This window comes from Piliocolobus tephrosceles, chromosome 4 (genome assembly GCF_002776525.5).
Source record: "Piliocolobus tephrosceles isolate RC106 chromosome 4, ASM277652v3, whole genome shotgun sequence".
NCBI lineage: Eukaryota > Metazoa > Chordata > Mammalia > Primates > Cercopithecidae > Piliocolobus > Piliocolobus tephrosceles.
In genome coordinates, this window is record NC_045437.1 from 65,464,125 (window position 1) to 65,479,730 (window position 15,606).

Genomic DNA, 15,606 nt, shown 5'->3' on the forward strand with positions numbered 1-15,606 from the left:
CTTTAGCCTTATCTCCAAGCAAATGTAAACCTACTTAAACAATATGTCATTTACTTACCTTTGACATATATGGATAAGGGCATATAAATAAAATCACTTGGAAAAATCTTCACAGTTAGATGACAAACTTAGATACTTCTCAACTGGGTTAGGAACATTATAACATAAAAAAAAAAAAAAAAACCTGTTTATCTTTTTCAGGCTGTTTCAGAAAGTCTTATACTTTATGATAATAAATTCATCAATTTTATAAATAAATTAACATACATATTTTTCATTAAATTTAGTAGTTAAGATGCCCATGCATTTCACTGACAAAAAACTGTTTAAGAATAAAGAACTCAATTGTACCAAGTTAGTAAAGAATCTGATCTTGTTCCTTAATTTAGCTTACATGCATTATCTTAAATTGTGCAGATCATAGGAAAAAAAACAACAGCATTGGGAACTATAATAGATTAATCACTCCGGGTGCTTAATTCTGTTTTGTTGCAGAAAAGGGAGAAACTTTCTTACATGTTTGTTACTTCTCTTCCCCAAGTTAAGGCTAGACTTTACGGTTTGTTTAGCTGTGAAGGGATGACAGACTTGGGGGATGGTGAAGGGAGCTTAGTTTTGGAATGTAAATACATGTAGAGCTTGCCTCCTTTTGTTTAGCATCTCTTTAAACTAAGACAAAAAAAATCAGTGAATGAATGAATAGCAGCATGGTGAAATACCTAAATGTTTGAGTTAAAATTTTTGGATGTTTGAAATCCTATTTGGATCCTTTTCCCAGATCACGGTGCATTCATATGCACTCAGCAGGAAACTTCATGGAGATGCACATTTGGGCAGAAGGTCTTTGACGGTGCCTTTTTCTTAACTTGTGCCTTTTCTTCTTTAGAAAAAAGTAATGGCTTAAGTCTGACTGAAGAACAATCTTTTTTGTATGTTCCTTATAAGAATTTACTTATGGTTCACAGATTTTTACCCACCATCTATGTCTGCAATCCATGGATTTAAAATAGCATATATCCTACTGCAGACTACAGGAAACGCCAAATTAAAGACTTAATGACATACTGTTGAAAAAGACAAAAGGCACCAAATTATAAATCAATCCACTAAACCTTTAAAGTGAAATTCACAGAAAAAAAAAAAATGTGCATTTGAGCTAATGGTTTTGTAAAGCATTAGAGTTTTTGTGCTTATGTAAACCAAAACACAGGTAAACTTAGTGGTACAGTTGGATTTGAATCCAGATATTTTTAAAAAACTATGATGAATGTGTGGAATGTGCTTCTTCAGTAGGCACAAACCTAGTGATTGTATGGATATTTCGGTAGTTCTAAATGCTGCGCATTAAAAAAAGTGTTTACCCTTTTTTCTTATTTTAGAATTATTCTGCAAATCCTAATTGTTTATGGTATCTATCTAGTAATGTGGTGGTTTATTAATTTTCCTCCTCAGATTTGCCTTAGCCATACTCAAGTCCATTCCGATTTTCTTGACGTGTAAGGAAGTGAGTGTGTCTTTTGTCTATTGCTTAAGTTCTGGGGAAGAGAGCAAGAACAAGAGACTCTGGGGGTTAATGGAAGGGTTAGAGAACAGATGGAATGGGAAGGAAAAGGAGGCCTTTTAAAAACTAGTTTTCAAAAGACCCTGGTTACTGCCTCTGGCTCATTTTTCTAGCCTTCCCTTTGGGAGGGTTTATTGTGAGTTTTTGTTGTTGTTGTTGTTTCGGTTTGGTTTGGTTTGGGTTTTGTTTTGGTTTTTTGGGGTTTTTTTTTTTTCCACAAAGGCACTGATTCCCCCAGAAACTCTGACAGAACATGCTCCTTCTGGGTGGTGTGGGAATGTCAACCTGAGCTGGTAACAATGCAGCTAGTAGTGAAGCTATCATCATAATAGCCTAGAGAATCATGGCTGCAGAGCCCCTGGTAAGTCTGTGGAGCTGTATTTGGGACTGGAGGTGAGACAACTCTGTGCCAATGCCTTACAACCAGGAGATCCTGGCAGACACATACCAAGCTGAAAACACCAAAGCACATTCAGACCTCACTCCACTTCATGACAGTTCATTTGAAGTTAATATAAAAATGACCGGCTGGGGTGCACATGTTTGCATGTGAGTGAACACACATATCATTTTAGGAAAATATGTCAAGCCTAAGCTGTCTCTTGTGCTCAAGGGTGTGATTCTAAGGTCAAATATACTGATGAAGATTCCATACACACTATTATCCTCATTGTTGTTATGATGTTTCAGTTTCAACAGAGAGCTGGATGCAACACAGGGCAGAGGTGACAGAGACAGAGCAAATCCAATGCCAGAACTTGAGAAAAAAGTAGAGGACGCACCAGGATTAACATGCTGGCAAATTCACTTTCTTTGCTGTTGTCTTTGCTTTTCTTTGGCCTATCATCATTTAGGGAGTTGGTCTTTCCAACCATAAAATCGATCTCTCCATTCTCAGAAATTTGTTTTAAACAAGAGGGAGGGAAATTGATGACAGTATATGCATAACATGGTAGAATATATTTTGAGAAGATATTTTAGAAGATATTACAAGGCATTTGACTCCTCAGAAAAGTCGGAGGGAATGTTCTATATGTAAAGTGTAGCATGAGGAGGTTAACATAGACAGTACTGAGGTGGGAAAATAAGGTTGTATTTGAGCGAGGTCTGTAGCATGCTGTGATGAGCTTCTCAGCACGCATCAATAAGTGGAGTCCTGAGGAAGAACATGGAGCCCAATTTTACTGTTTGCAGCTCTTTTAGAGGTTCATTAATTGTCATGCGGCGGGGAGCAGAAACGCTACGTAACTTGTGATCCTAAAGCAACATGAAAATGTGGGGCTTCTTATTTAAAAATGAAGAATTTCAAGGTAGTGACAGCAGAGTGTTAAAGCAAGCGTGGGCCCTTATGAGTCCTGTGGCCGGTGACTGCAAGGTGGCACACCTATGAAGCTGGCCTGCAAGAGGAACCTGTCCCACACTCATTCCATAGCTGGAAGCATCAATGACTGCCCCTTTTTCACTGTCTACTTACTATCTCTTTCACAGGGATTTCGTGAAGATTACTTGACAGGGAACGACAAACACTTGGAAAAAACTCAAAGAAAGCAAATTATGTATTATACACTGTAGGGGAGAGAGAACTTTCTCTCTACCCTCTGAAGTTTCAACAACCGAGCCTAAGAAATGAACTGACAGAAGACAGATTAACAGGAAAAAACCACTTTAATTACCTGTATCCGCAAAGGAGTTCCACAAAATATAAGACAAGGGAAAGGTCAGATTATTTAAGTTTATAGAACATCCTGAGCTATAGAAAGGAAAAGGGCTCAGGCCTTCTGGGTGGTGGTGACACAAGTTACAGGAGGATGAGGAATGGAGTTGTATGGTGAATAAAAGTTGTATTATTATGCAGATAAAGTATCTCTGGTAATAGAGCAGCCCTCTTCCTGATACAGTTACTTTACTAATGTAGATTTATTTTAGAGATAGAAATTTCCTTTATGGAAGTATAGGTTTTCAGAACCAGCTCAAAAGATGCCAAAGAGGTGTATTTTGGGGTTGCACATTCTGGTCTCTGACAGTTATATTTTGGGATGGTGTGTCCTGAGCATCAGCAACACACCCATACACACACCCACACCTCAAACTATGTTTTCTAATATACATAATTATTTAATAAAATGAAGATTGACATAATTAAGGGACAACTAAATGTGTTGTGACCATCTAAAATGTTTGCCATGTCAATAGTAAAATGATTAAGGTAACATTATTAAAAAGTGTCTCAACTCTAAAGTTCTGTGAGTCTAATATCCATAATCATTTTATGAAGATTTATAATGTAAAAGCCTACCTGATGTTCAGCTTAATAAAAGAGTAACTTATGTATGGATGTTAGGGAGATATTTAAACTGAATATCTGATACAGGTTGAGCATTCCTTATCCAAAATGCTTGGGACTAGAAGTGTTTCACATTTTGGATTTTTTTCAGGTTTGGAAATATTTGTTTTGTTTTGTTTTGTTTTTTTTACGGAGTTTCACTCTTGTTACCCAAGCTGGACTGCAATGGCATAATCTCGGCTCACCGCAACCTCCGCCTCCCAGGTTCAAGCGATTCTCCTGCCTCAGCCTCCCAAGTAGCTGGGATTATAGGCATGTGCCACTATGCCTGGCTAATTTTGTATTTTTAGTAGAGACGGGCTTTCTCCATGTTGGTCAGGCTGGTCTCAAACTCCCCGCCTCAGGTGATCCGCCTGCCTCAGCCTCCCAAAGTGCTGGAATTACAGACGTGAGCCACCGCGCCCGGCCGTGTTTTGTGTTTTTTGAGATGGAGTTTCACTCCTGTTACCCAGACTGGAGTGTAGTGGCTCAATCTCGGCTCACCGCAACCTCCGCCTCCTGGGTTCAAGCAATTCTCCTTCCTTAGCCTCCTGAGTAGCTATTACAGGCGCCAACCACCACGCCCAGCTAGTTTTTTGTATTTTTAGTAGAGATGGGGTTTCGCCATGTTGGAAAGGCTGGTCTTGAACTCCTAACCTCAGGTGATCCGCCCTCCTCGGCCTCCCAAAGTGCTGGGATTATAGGCGTGAGCCACCACACCCGGCATGGGTTTAGGAATATTTGTATTTCACTTATATAGGGGAAAAGGGAAAACTTTCTCTTCACCCTTGGGAGTTTCACTGAGAAATCAATTCAAAAAGGCAGATCAAGAGAAAAGGCACACAAATATATTAACTTTCTCACAGGGCAGAACCACAGAGTGATTACGTACACCCTAAAGGGGTTCAGAAGCTCAGAAGCTTATATACCATCTTGAGGTTAAAAAAGAATGGGAGGCCGAGGCAGGTGGATCACCTGAGGTCAGGAGTTTGAGACCAGACTGGCCAACATGGCGAAACCCCGTCTCTATTAAAAATAAAAAAAAATAAAATAAATAAAATTTTAAAAAGCTAGCTAGGCATGGTGGCATGTGCCTGTAATCCCAGCTACTTAGGAGACTGAGACAGGAGAATTGCTTGAACCCAGGAGATGGAGGTCGCAATGAGCTGAGATCGTGCCACTTCATTCCAACCTGAGCGACAGACCAAGACTCCATCTGACAAAAAAAAATAAAAATAAAAATAAAAAGAATGGGGACTTGGGTCCTGGCAAAACAGGTTATGGGAGGTGGGACAAGAGGAATTCTATTGAAAGGCAATAAATGATTACTTGGGAGATTGAATGGATGAAGAACAGAGATTAACTTGTAAATAGTTCTCTTTGGGTCTGCTCAGGTGTCCTTACATTTTTGGTCTTCTTTTCTGCAATAGGTACAAGATAACAGGAGGAGAAGAAAAATAGTTGTTCTCCTTGTAGGTCCCTTGGGTCTTTAGGTAGAGTGAGAAAAAGTCTCTTCCAGTGTCTGTTGTTCTCCAAGGGCCTTTAATTCAAAATACTCATTATACCAGGGAGCAGTGTTTTGGGGTGAAGTTCCCTATGATCCTTCACTTGTTTGTTAAACATCTCTAATCTGAGAATTTGAAATCCAAAATGCTCCAATAACCATTAACTTTAAGCATGATCTTTGAGGGTCATGTCAGCACTCAAAAAGTTTCAGATTTTGAAACATTTCAGATGTTGTAATCACCTAACGGGTTCTTCTTACCCACTGTGCAGATGAAGCCAATTCACTGAGACATCATTATTGCATTAGAAAAAGAGTCCAATTATTGCAAGGCAGCCTAGTGGAAGGATGGGAGTTATTACTCAAGTCTGTCTCCTCAGAGTTTCAGAGGTTAGAGCTTTTCAAGGATAGTTTGTTGGGTGGTAGGGGACAAGGGAATGGGTGCTGCTGATTGATTAGAAGTGAAATCATAAGGGTGTGGAGAACAGTCCTTGTGTGCTGAGTCAGCCTGTGGGTGGAGGCCACAGAACCTGTTGAGTCATGAGTCACACATCTAGATGGAGTCAGTCAGTTGCCAGGATGCAGGATGAAGAAATATCTCAAAGGACCAATCTTGAGTTCTACAATAGTGCTGTTATTTGTAGTAGCAAATGGGGAAGTCACAAATCTTGTGACCTCTGGTGCCTTATAGAAAGGTAAGCTATGCCTGCATCTTACCAGAATTCAGGCCCCTCCCATAATTCTAATCTTGTGACTTTTCAAAATTAATCTTACAGAGGCAGTTTCAGTTCCTGAACAAGGAAAGTGTCAATTTTAGGGAGCGATTAGTATCGTCATTGTTTCAAAGTTAAAATTTAAATTAAATTCCTCCAATGGTTAGCTTGGCCTGTGCCTGGGAATGAGTGAGGACAGCCAGCCTGTGAGGTTAGAAGCAAGATGGAATCAGTCATGCTAGACTTCTCTCACTGTCATAATCTTTGAGAAGGTGGTTTCAGATTTTTCAAATTTTCTGACTAGGGATGCTCACCCTATATGAAATAAAACTTTCCAACTTAAATTCATCAGCTTGCCTATTTTTAACTTGTAAAGTGAAATTAGCTTTCTATAGTCAATTTTAAAAACTAATAGAGCTGCCTTAAAACTGAATTTTAAAAAGTAGGATAAAGAAAGAAGGCCAGGCGTGGTGGCTCACGCCTGTAATCCCAATACTTTGGGAGGCCGAGGTGGGTGGATCACCTAAGGTCAGGAGTTCAAGACCACCCTGGCCAACATGGTGAAATCCCGTCTCTACTAAAAATAGAAAAATTAGCTGGGTGTGGTGGTGCATGCCTGTAGTCCCAGCTACTCAGGAGGCTGAGGCAGGAGGTGGATGTTGCAGTGAGCCGAGATTGCATCACTGCACTCCAGCCTTGACGACAGAGCAAGAGAGACTCCATCTAAAAAAAAAAGAAGCTGGCGTGGTGGCTCACACCCATAATCCCAGCACTTTGGGAGGCCGAGGTGGGCGGATCACCTGAGGTTAGGAGTTTGAGACCAGCCTGACCAACATGGAGAAACCCCATCTCTACTAAAATACAAAATTAGCTGGGTGTGGTGGTTCATGCCTGTAATCCCAGGTAGTTGGGAGGCTGAGGCAGGAGAATTGCTTGAAGCTGGGAGGTGGAGGTTGCGGTCAGCTGAGATCTCACCATTGCACTCCAACCTGGGCAACAAGGGCAAAACCTCGTCTCAAAAAAAACAAAACAAAACAAAACAAAAAAAAAGAAAAGAAAAGAAATAATCTTTGGTTTTTTGTTTTCAACTTGCATAGCCTGGGTTAAATGCAGCCAGTGAGTAATAATGCAAGTCCTCAATCATTCAAGACAAAACTTAATTATTGTCTTTAGTGATATGAAGGAGAATGACCAAATAAGAACCAGGGAACTGAGAGACTTCATGGGATGCATACAATCATGGAACCCACAAAACAATAACAACCATGAGGCAGGCTATCAGCCAGTTATATTTCTGGAAGATTTCAGTATTTGCTTATCTAAAGGGATGGACAGTATTTTCTCTCATCTCTTTCAGAGCTATTATTTGATCTGAAATGTTACAAGGCTATAAAAGGATTTTTTAATGTTTGCATGCCATTTTAAGGACACATATAAATAGTGTATTTAAAATCTGTGGTTATTTTTATACAAAGTGATGGTAATTTGTTAGATATCACTAGAAATGCTACCTTAAATTTATAATATTTGGTTTGTCTATTAAACACTTATGCTGTTTTTTGTTTTTTGTTTTTTGTTTTTTTTTTTTTTGAGAAATAGTCTTGCTCTGTTGCCAGGCTAGGGTGCAGTGGCACGATCTCAGCTCACACTGCAACTTCCGTCTTCCAGTTTCAAGCGATTCTCTTGCCTCAGCCTCCCCAGTAGCTGGGACTACAGGTGCGCGCCACTATACCAAGCTAATTTTTGTATTTTTAGTAGAGACAGAATTTCACTATGTTGGCCAGGATGGTCTTGATCTCTTGACCTCGAGATCCACCCGCCTCGGCCTCCCAAAGTGCTAGGATTACAGGTGTGAGCCACCGTGCCAGTCCCTTATGCTCTTTTAAGACCACAGTTTACCAGCATTTCCTCCACTGCCTTTGGTTAGAGTACCTGCATTCAGGCTTCCCCTCCTGAATTTTCTAACTTAGCAAGCCTTTTAACTTCTGTGTCTTAGGTTGTCTTAGGTTAAATGTTCTAGGAAATAAGTTAAAAATGGAACTCATGTGATTTTTCACCCTAACCACCTATGTAATCACTATCAACCATGAAGAATAGTATTTCCAAATACTGACACCTTTTCTGTTATTTATTTAAAAACAAAACAAACAACAACAACAAAAACCAGCCTCTTCTGATAACAGGAGAAATGTGCTCATTTTAAGAGAAGCAGACATTACTGAAACGGGTCATATAGAAAGTTGAAGTTCTATATAATATAACTTTTTGAGGTAATAATGGTGGAAGTTTGGTGAAACACTTAAATTTTACAGTTTTATAATCTACAAAGCCATAATGTATAGAACTCTGGATATTGAATTCACAGTACATATTTCTGAAGATGGAATTCCTTATATGCCAGCTTCTGTGAAACCACACTTATTTTCACCCTAGAGACTTGATCTTGCATCGTGAAACCTGCTCACGGAGGGCGTCTTCCACTCCTGGCAGAGGCCAGACATCTGTCTTCTAATTTGGCCTTTTATCGCTTCACTAGGACTTCTTCTACAGTCTTTGTGAGAGCTGATTTTTATTATTATTATTATTTTACTGATTTGATGGAGTCATTGTTGGGATCAATAAAATAATGAGATAATTTCTTCAGAGACCAATGTCATCTTTAGATGTCCTTGGTGTTGGACAGTCTTGGGCTTTGTACTACAGGTTATTATTATTTTTTATTTAGCTGGCAGTTATTCAGAGCCAAGTCTGGTGAATATTTTGAATCATGTTGGTTCCCTTCCAGATTTGGTCAAAGATGAGGTGATATCTACCAGGCATTGAGACTGGTTGTCTTGAATGTCTTGTTAACTGACTCTCTAAATAATTCCAATGGAAATAAGACTGTTTAGCAGTGACAGTATCCATTGGAATATTGCCTTTCTTGACAATTTTTTTTAGACCAGTGTTTTTGAAGTCTTAAATTTGTAGCTCATTTATTGAAAAATCAATCTACTTGTTTTACTTCACTGTCATTGCTTTGACACTCACAAAGTAATTATTAAATGTAAGGTGAATGTTACTACTATGCATAGATTATTTAGCAAATCTCCTGTTCGAGGAGATTTTTAGTCCTGTTGAGTCTGCCCTTCAGGAAGAAATGAAGTGAGTGGGGCAGTGTTTTTGTGTTTTTCCTTTCACTCAGGTCTGCTAAAAGAATGCAAATCGCTTCAAAACAGTCATCATTCTCCCTTTCTTTGTGGCCTCATGTGTTGGTCTTAATCTCCTCCTCTCTGTCTTTGTTTTTGTGTTTTTCCTCAGTAAAGAGAGAGTCAGGAGCCTGCCCTTTCCTCCCTTTCTCTAACCTCACCTCCAGGGTGGCCTGAGAATTGAGGAAGAACCTTAAATTTTGCTCTTTGTTAAGAGCTCCGATAACTGGAACTGTTGAACAATTGCTAAAATGGGTTTTGGAGATGTTCCCTACTCTCCCCACCTGCCATTTCCATAGATTACTGAGGATTGGCTCTGTTGCCAAATGAGGCTGATATTGAGCCTCAAATTTTGACCCATTTTTCATCAAGTTTGTCTTAATATAGAAGTTGCAAGATTTAGTAGTGCAGCAATTATTGTTCTTATAGAAAAATTCAACTGCATGCTTGCTGAATTCCATCTCTTGGGCTGAAGACAAAAGAGTTTGTGCACAATATTCGCAGTCCATAGGGTTGTAAGCAGGAATGCCTGCAGCAGCCAGAGAGTTCAGGATAATGTTTTTTGACGTGAAACAGTTACCTACCTAGCAGATGTAATACAAAGCCTAAGTATTACTTTCTATAGAATGTAGGGTGTTTCATAACTAAACAAATCAGTGATGCTGGAATAATATGATTTTTTTTTAAACCTGCAAATCTATGTTTGAGTGAATGAAATGAATGTTAGAAAGTTTACAATTTTTGTGGAAAGCTGGTAATTTTAGGTTGTTGGGTGGAGGAAAAGGAGGGCAACAAACTTTGCTAAGTTACTTGGACTGAAGTTCTTGCCAGTACCTCTGCCTTCTCCCAAATGATTAAAAAGTTGAAAGCAACTTCATGGCCATTTAACAATGATGGCAAATATACAGAAATGCAGGGAGCTCTTTCATTTAGGCTGTCAAAGATCAGTGAGAATTAAGGCACCTTTGTATTTACATATATAATATGAAGCACATTTTGTTTTATATTTCATGAATTCTAATAGACATTTTATTTATAATGAAACATGAATGCTACTGCCAGGATATTCTAATAAAAATGATCAGCTCACTTTCAAAACCTTAAAATAATGAATGTAGAAATAGTTTCTAGTGTCTGATTCTGTAATCTTACATTAAAATAAATTGTTTCTCGGACCTCCAATCAGCCACAATACGGAAATGACAATGCCAAAATACATAATGGAGATGCAAAATAATTTCCAATTAATGAATTTTATTTTATTAACATAAGCATTAACATTTCAATCTAGCAGAGGAAAGAAGATTAAAATATTAAAAGAAGAATTCTCTGGAGCAGTTTACAAATATTTGGGGAAAACAAGGATGAAGCCCAGGGACTGGGAAAAAGTTTCAATGTTTCTCTTGTTCACATGACAGAGTAGCAGTCAAAATACACCCCTGTGATTTGTCGCATCTGTTAGAAATGCTGCAGTAGCTAAAGGGATGTTCCCTGGCTTTGGTGAAGAAATAAGTAAACAAACCAGTGTAAAGAGAAAACCCTGGTTAGTGATCAGAGGCCACATTCTCCAACCCCTACAAGTTCTAGCTTCATGTAATGCCAGAAAGAGAGAGGTCAAAAGTCTGAGAGAACTTTTGTTATGAAAAGTGTTTGTTTGTATTTTTGAAATTTTGGATAACATAATCCAGTGTTTTGGGTAGAAAGGTTTGAGCAATCGGCACCATTTTAATAATGCATTTAGTAATAGCAATGCATTAACACCTAAAGAGATAGACTCTAACATGCAGTTCGTATACTCATTTCACAGTCTGCCTGATATTTATTAAGACACACCTTCTTTTCCCTAGATACTTTTTCTCACTATTTCTGTCTCAGGTGGTTACTCATCTCTTCTCACTCTTACATGTAGTGTTTTAAAATTTCGTATGTGTGCCCAGAGGACTTTTGGCATTTAAACAAGTTTCTCGACATTAAAAACAAAAAATCTGTTTCTGAGTTATAGAAGTTATTTAGCTCCTCTGACACATAATGCTATATCAGCTTCAGGACAATCAAACATAGCTGCTTTTAGAGACAGCAGAACTAAAGCAGGAGCCGGTCTCTGCATTTTTCCATGACTCACTGATGTACCGAAGGTCTGCGTCTCCTGCAGAATTTAACCCTCTCTCTCCTGAGACTGATGATGTTTTCATATAATCTACACTTCCTCTTTCAAATGGTGAAGGCAGACAAGACCCCCTAACATTGGGAGCTGCTTTTGATTTGAAAGAATGTAAATGATAGAGGACTCAGGACATCTTCTTTTGGCTCAAATGTGCATTTCTCAAAAAGAAGGTCTATAAGGAAAGTGGCAGCAATGATCAGTCTGTTAACACATCAATATTTTGCTCCTATGCTACCTTCTGGTTTCCCTTTTTATTGCAAAACTGGCCACGTTTTTGTATTTTCGTAACTGAGACGGGGTTTTACCATGTGGCCCAGACTGGTCTTGAACTCCTGAGCTCATGCCGTCCACCCACCTGGGCCTCCTGAAGTGCTAGGATTACAGGCATGAGCCACCGCGCCTGGCCCCTCTTTCTTTTACGATTTAAAGAGAAAAATATTTTATCCAAGGCCAGGATCACATGCCATTTTAGAGGGGACAAAAACTGAAGATGCTATAGGGAGAAAATCTGTTGAAATACCATTTGAATAAGATGAATATATTTAAATCTAGAAGTCCAGTTACTTGCATTTTAGGGTAGTAAAGAAATTGACCAAGTTTATCAAAACACCATTGGCTATCCATTTTGAAAACACAAAGAGGATTACAAAAGTGCGTTAGATCGAAAAAGAGCCCCAAGGTGGATCGATACTTTTAGAAAATGGAGAATTATGCTCTAGAAACCACAAAACTGAAGTTTCGCTACTCTTCTTTCAAAAACCGTTTTCCAGAAATCAGTCTTAAAACACTCAGAACAAAATGAAATCAAGCAAGGCAGAACCAGCCCCAATTAAAAATTTGACTTTCAGAAGAGTAAAAATTTTGTTTTACCTAATTCTCAAATGGACAATTCACTAAAGCTGGTACAAAATTCAAAAGTGAAAAGGGAACCTATCTATTCCCCACCTCATGGACAACAGTGACAGCCTCATTTTAAGTACATTTAGACCAAATAAATGAAAGGAAATCAATAAATGTTATTTATTTTGTCTGAACAAGACTTTTTTTATTCCATTCTGTGCAAAATATTAATTAAAATTGGAACAATATGTTCTCCATCCCTGTTTTTCAACCTGTTGGTTGCAGCATGCTTAGGGAGTCATGTAAAGACTTTTGTGGATTTCATGTTAAAAAAAATTAAAAATAAAAACTCAATTGTTATAAGAGAACACATTGTTTTGTAAAAAAAAAAAAAAAAAGAATCTTTTTTGTGCATAGGTATTACACACATATATCCATGTGTACTTGGTCTCAATATCAAAATATTTCTTACAGTGATTTATGGTCAAACTGAAATTCTTGTGTTTTAATTTTTCTGGTGTGGCTTTTCAGACACTCTGGAAAGCAGAGCTAGGAAATTATTTCTGGTGGCCGGGCGCAGTGACTCACGCCTGTAATCTCAGCACTTTGGGAGGCCGAGGTGGGCAGATCACGAGATCAGGAGATCCAGACCATCCTGGCTAACACGATGAAACCCCGTCTCTACTAAAAATACAAAAAATTAGCCTGGTGTGGTGGTGGGCACCTGTAGTCCCAGCTACTTGGGAGGCTGAGGCAGGAGAATGGCATGAACCCGGGAGGTGGAGCTTGCAGTGAGCCGAGATTGTGCCACTGCACTTCAGCCTGGGCAACAGAGCAAGACTCCGTCTCAAAAAAGAAAATTATTTCTGGGGTATATCTAGGAAATGTCACCTCAGTTATAGCCCAGAAACAACCATGGCCACAATTATGAAGACAGTGTTTACACTAAGACCATGAATGGAACCAGGCTTCTGGATTCAGTAGCCTCTAAATTTAAAGGGGTTTGCCAGTACCTGGGAGATGTAAACAAAAACAGTCAATAAAGTATTTATTTATTTATTTATTTGAGATGGAATTTCACTCTTGTTGCCCAGGCTGGAGTGCAATGACATGATCTCAGCTCATTGCAACCTCCACCTCCTGGGTTCAAGCAATTCTCGTGCCTTCTCCCAGCTACAGCCTCCTGAATAGCTGGGATTACAGGCATGTGCCACCACACCTGACTATTTTTGTATTTTTAGTAGAGACAGAGTTTCACCACCTTGGCTAGGTTAGTCTTGAACTCCTGATCTCTTGAGCTCAGGTGATCCACCCACCTTGGTCTCCCAAAGTGCTGGTATTAGAGGGGTGAGCCACCACACCTGGCCCAATAAAGCATTCTTTTTGGTTTTTTTTTTTGTATTTTTAGTAGAGACGGGGTTTCACCGTGTTAGCCAGGATGGTCTCGATCTCCTGACCTCGTGATCCGCCCACCTCGGCCTCCCAAAGTGCTGGGATTACAGGCGTGAGCCCCCGCACCCGGCCAATAAAGCATTCTTAAAAGTGTTAAAATATGAGACAAATATTATATGCTTTACCATTAGAAGTACAACCACCTGGGGGACAGACTGGATCCTGTGAACAATTGAGCTCTCTGGGTCTTTGGAACTAAAAAAGAGAACAGAAGGGCAAATAGTATATGACACCAGAAGGTATGTTTGGAGCAGGGGTATCTTGTCTTCTGCCATCTACTACCTGTGTGACATTAATTTAATAGTTTGCTTAACCTCACTAAGCCTCAGTTCCCATATCTGTTTAAAAAACAAACATGGGCTGGGCGTGGTGGCTCATGCTTGTAATCCTAGCACTTTGGTAGGCTGAGACAGGAGGATCACTTGAGCTCAGGAGTGTGAGAGCAGCCTGGACAATATAATGAGACCTCGTCCTATTTAAAATAATAATAATAATTCAAAAGAAAAAATAAAAAGAAAACACACATTAGAATTTAAAAACTAGAAAGAGAACACTTGTTTTGCAGGATTGTTTTGATGATTAAGTTAGCAGAAAACGCAATATGCTGACTTAGTACATTGTAGGCCCTCAACAAAATGTACATTTCTTTTCTTCTGTATGTGAGCTCATTGAAACAAACTTCAGCTATAACCCATCCTACACACACACACACACACACACACACACAGGCACACACACACAATCACATGTAATCGCAGATGCACGTACCCCTACCTACAAATTTGTAACCATCCAGCAGTATTTATCGAATGTCCTCTAAATATAGCTCTACCAAACTCTAAAATAATTTACCAGTAAGTGCAAATGGCTCTGTGATAAAGAGGCAGCAATCAATACATAAGTGAGTAAGAGTGTGGACTCGAGATCTGCCACCGAAGCCACTGGGCAAGTTATTCAACCTCACTGTTCTACAGCTTCCTCATCTGTAATGTGGTGAAAAAAATTTTTTTTTTTTTTTTTGAGACAGAGTCTTACTCTGTCACCAGGCTAGAGTGCAGTGGTGTGGCGATCTCAGCTCACTGCAACCTCCACTTCCCAGGTTCAAGTGATTCTCCTGCCTCAGCCTCCCGAGTAGCTGGGACTACAGGCATGTACCACCATGCTCAGCTAATTTTTGTATTTTTAATAGAGACGAGGTTTCACCATGTTGTCCAGGATGGTCTCGATCTCTTGACCTCGTGATCTGCCTGCTTCGGCCTCCCAAAGTGCTGGGATTACAGGTGTGAGTCACCATGTCTGGCCAAGAATATTTGACTACCTTACTGATTTTTGTGTGTGTGAATTTGAAATTATTATACATAAAGTGCTGGGAATGTTGTCCAGTAGTAAACAAAGTTCTTCCTGTCACTTAAGTGGCAAAGGGATGGCAAGGAAATTGATTACTGAAGGAAGGTTTTCTATGGAAGTATAAAAGTAGGCTTTTGTGAGATTTTAAGGTGGAGTTAGTGAGAAACTAGCAGAAAAGATGGAGAGATTTTTATTCACACTTGTGTGACATTGTTAATAGATTCATGTTAATACTTTTCATGTTTAGTTTGGGAAGTCTGTAAGCTTCTTGAATTTAAAGTTGCTGACTGATACACTTACTTTTGTTTCTAAGAGTTTTATTTTTTTTGTATTTCTTTTGTTTCTAATGAAGTGTGCTCATTAGCTGTATTTTTTGGTGTTTGTTTTTCGTTTTTAAAAGGAGGTGGCACAAGAAAGATGTGTCTAAATTTCTAAAGTTTAATTCCAGGCCAAAGGAGATATATATATATATCTATATTTTATATATATATATATATATATTTTTTTTTTTTTT

At 39.0% G+C, this 15,606-nt stretch overlaps 1 protein-coding gene across 2 annotated transcripts in view; it reads left to right on the forward strand.

The window, feature by feature from the left end:
• The window catches only part of ARL15 (ADP ribosylation factor like GTPase 15), a 460,776-nt gene that overhangs the window by 307,646 nt on the left and 137,524 nt on the right, over positions 1-15,606 (forward strand). The window contains exon 5 of one of the 2 annotated variants that reach the window (XM_023210548.2): positions 3,050-3,967. The exons of the other annotated variant lie outside the window; for it this stretch is intronic. Coding sequence (XP_023066316.1) covers positions 3,050-3,133 — 84 coding nt within the window. The 3' untranslated portion in view covers positions 3,134-3,967. Of the gene's footprint in view, positions 1-3,049; positions 3,968-15,606 lie in introns of those variants that run through there. 2 annotated transcript variants of the gene reach the window in all.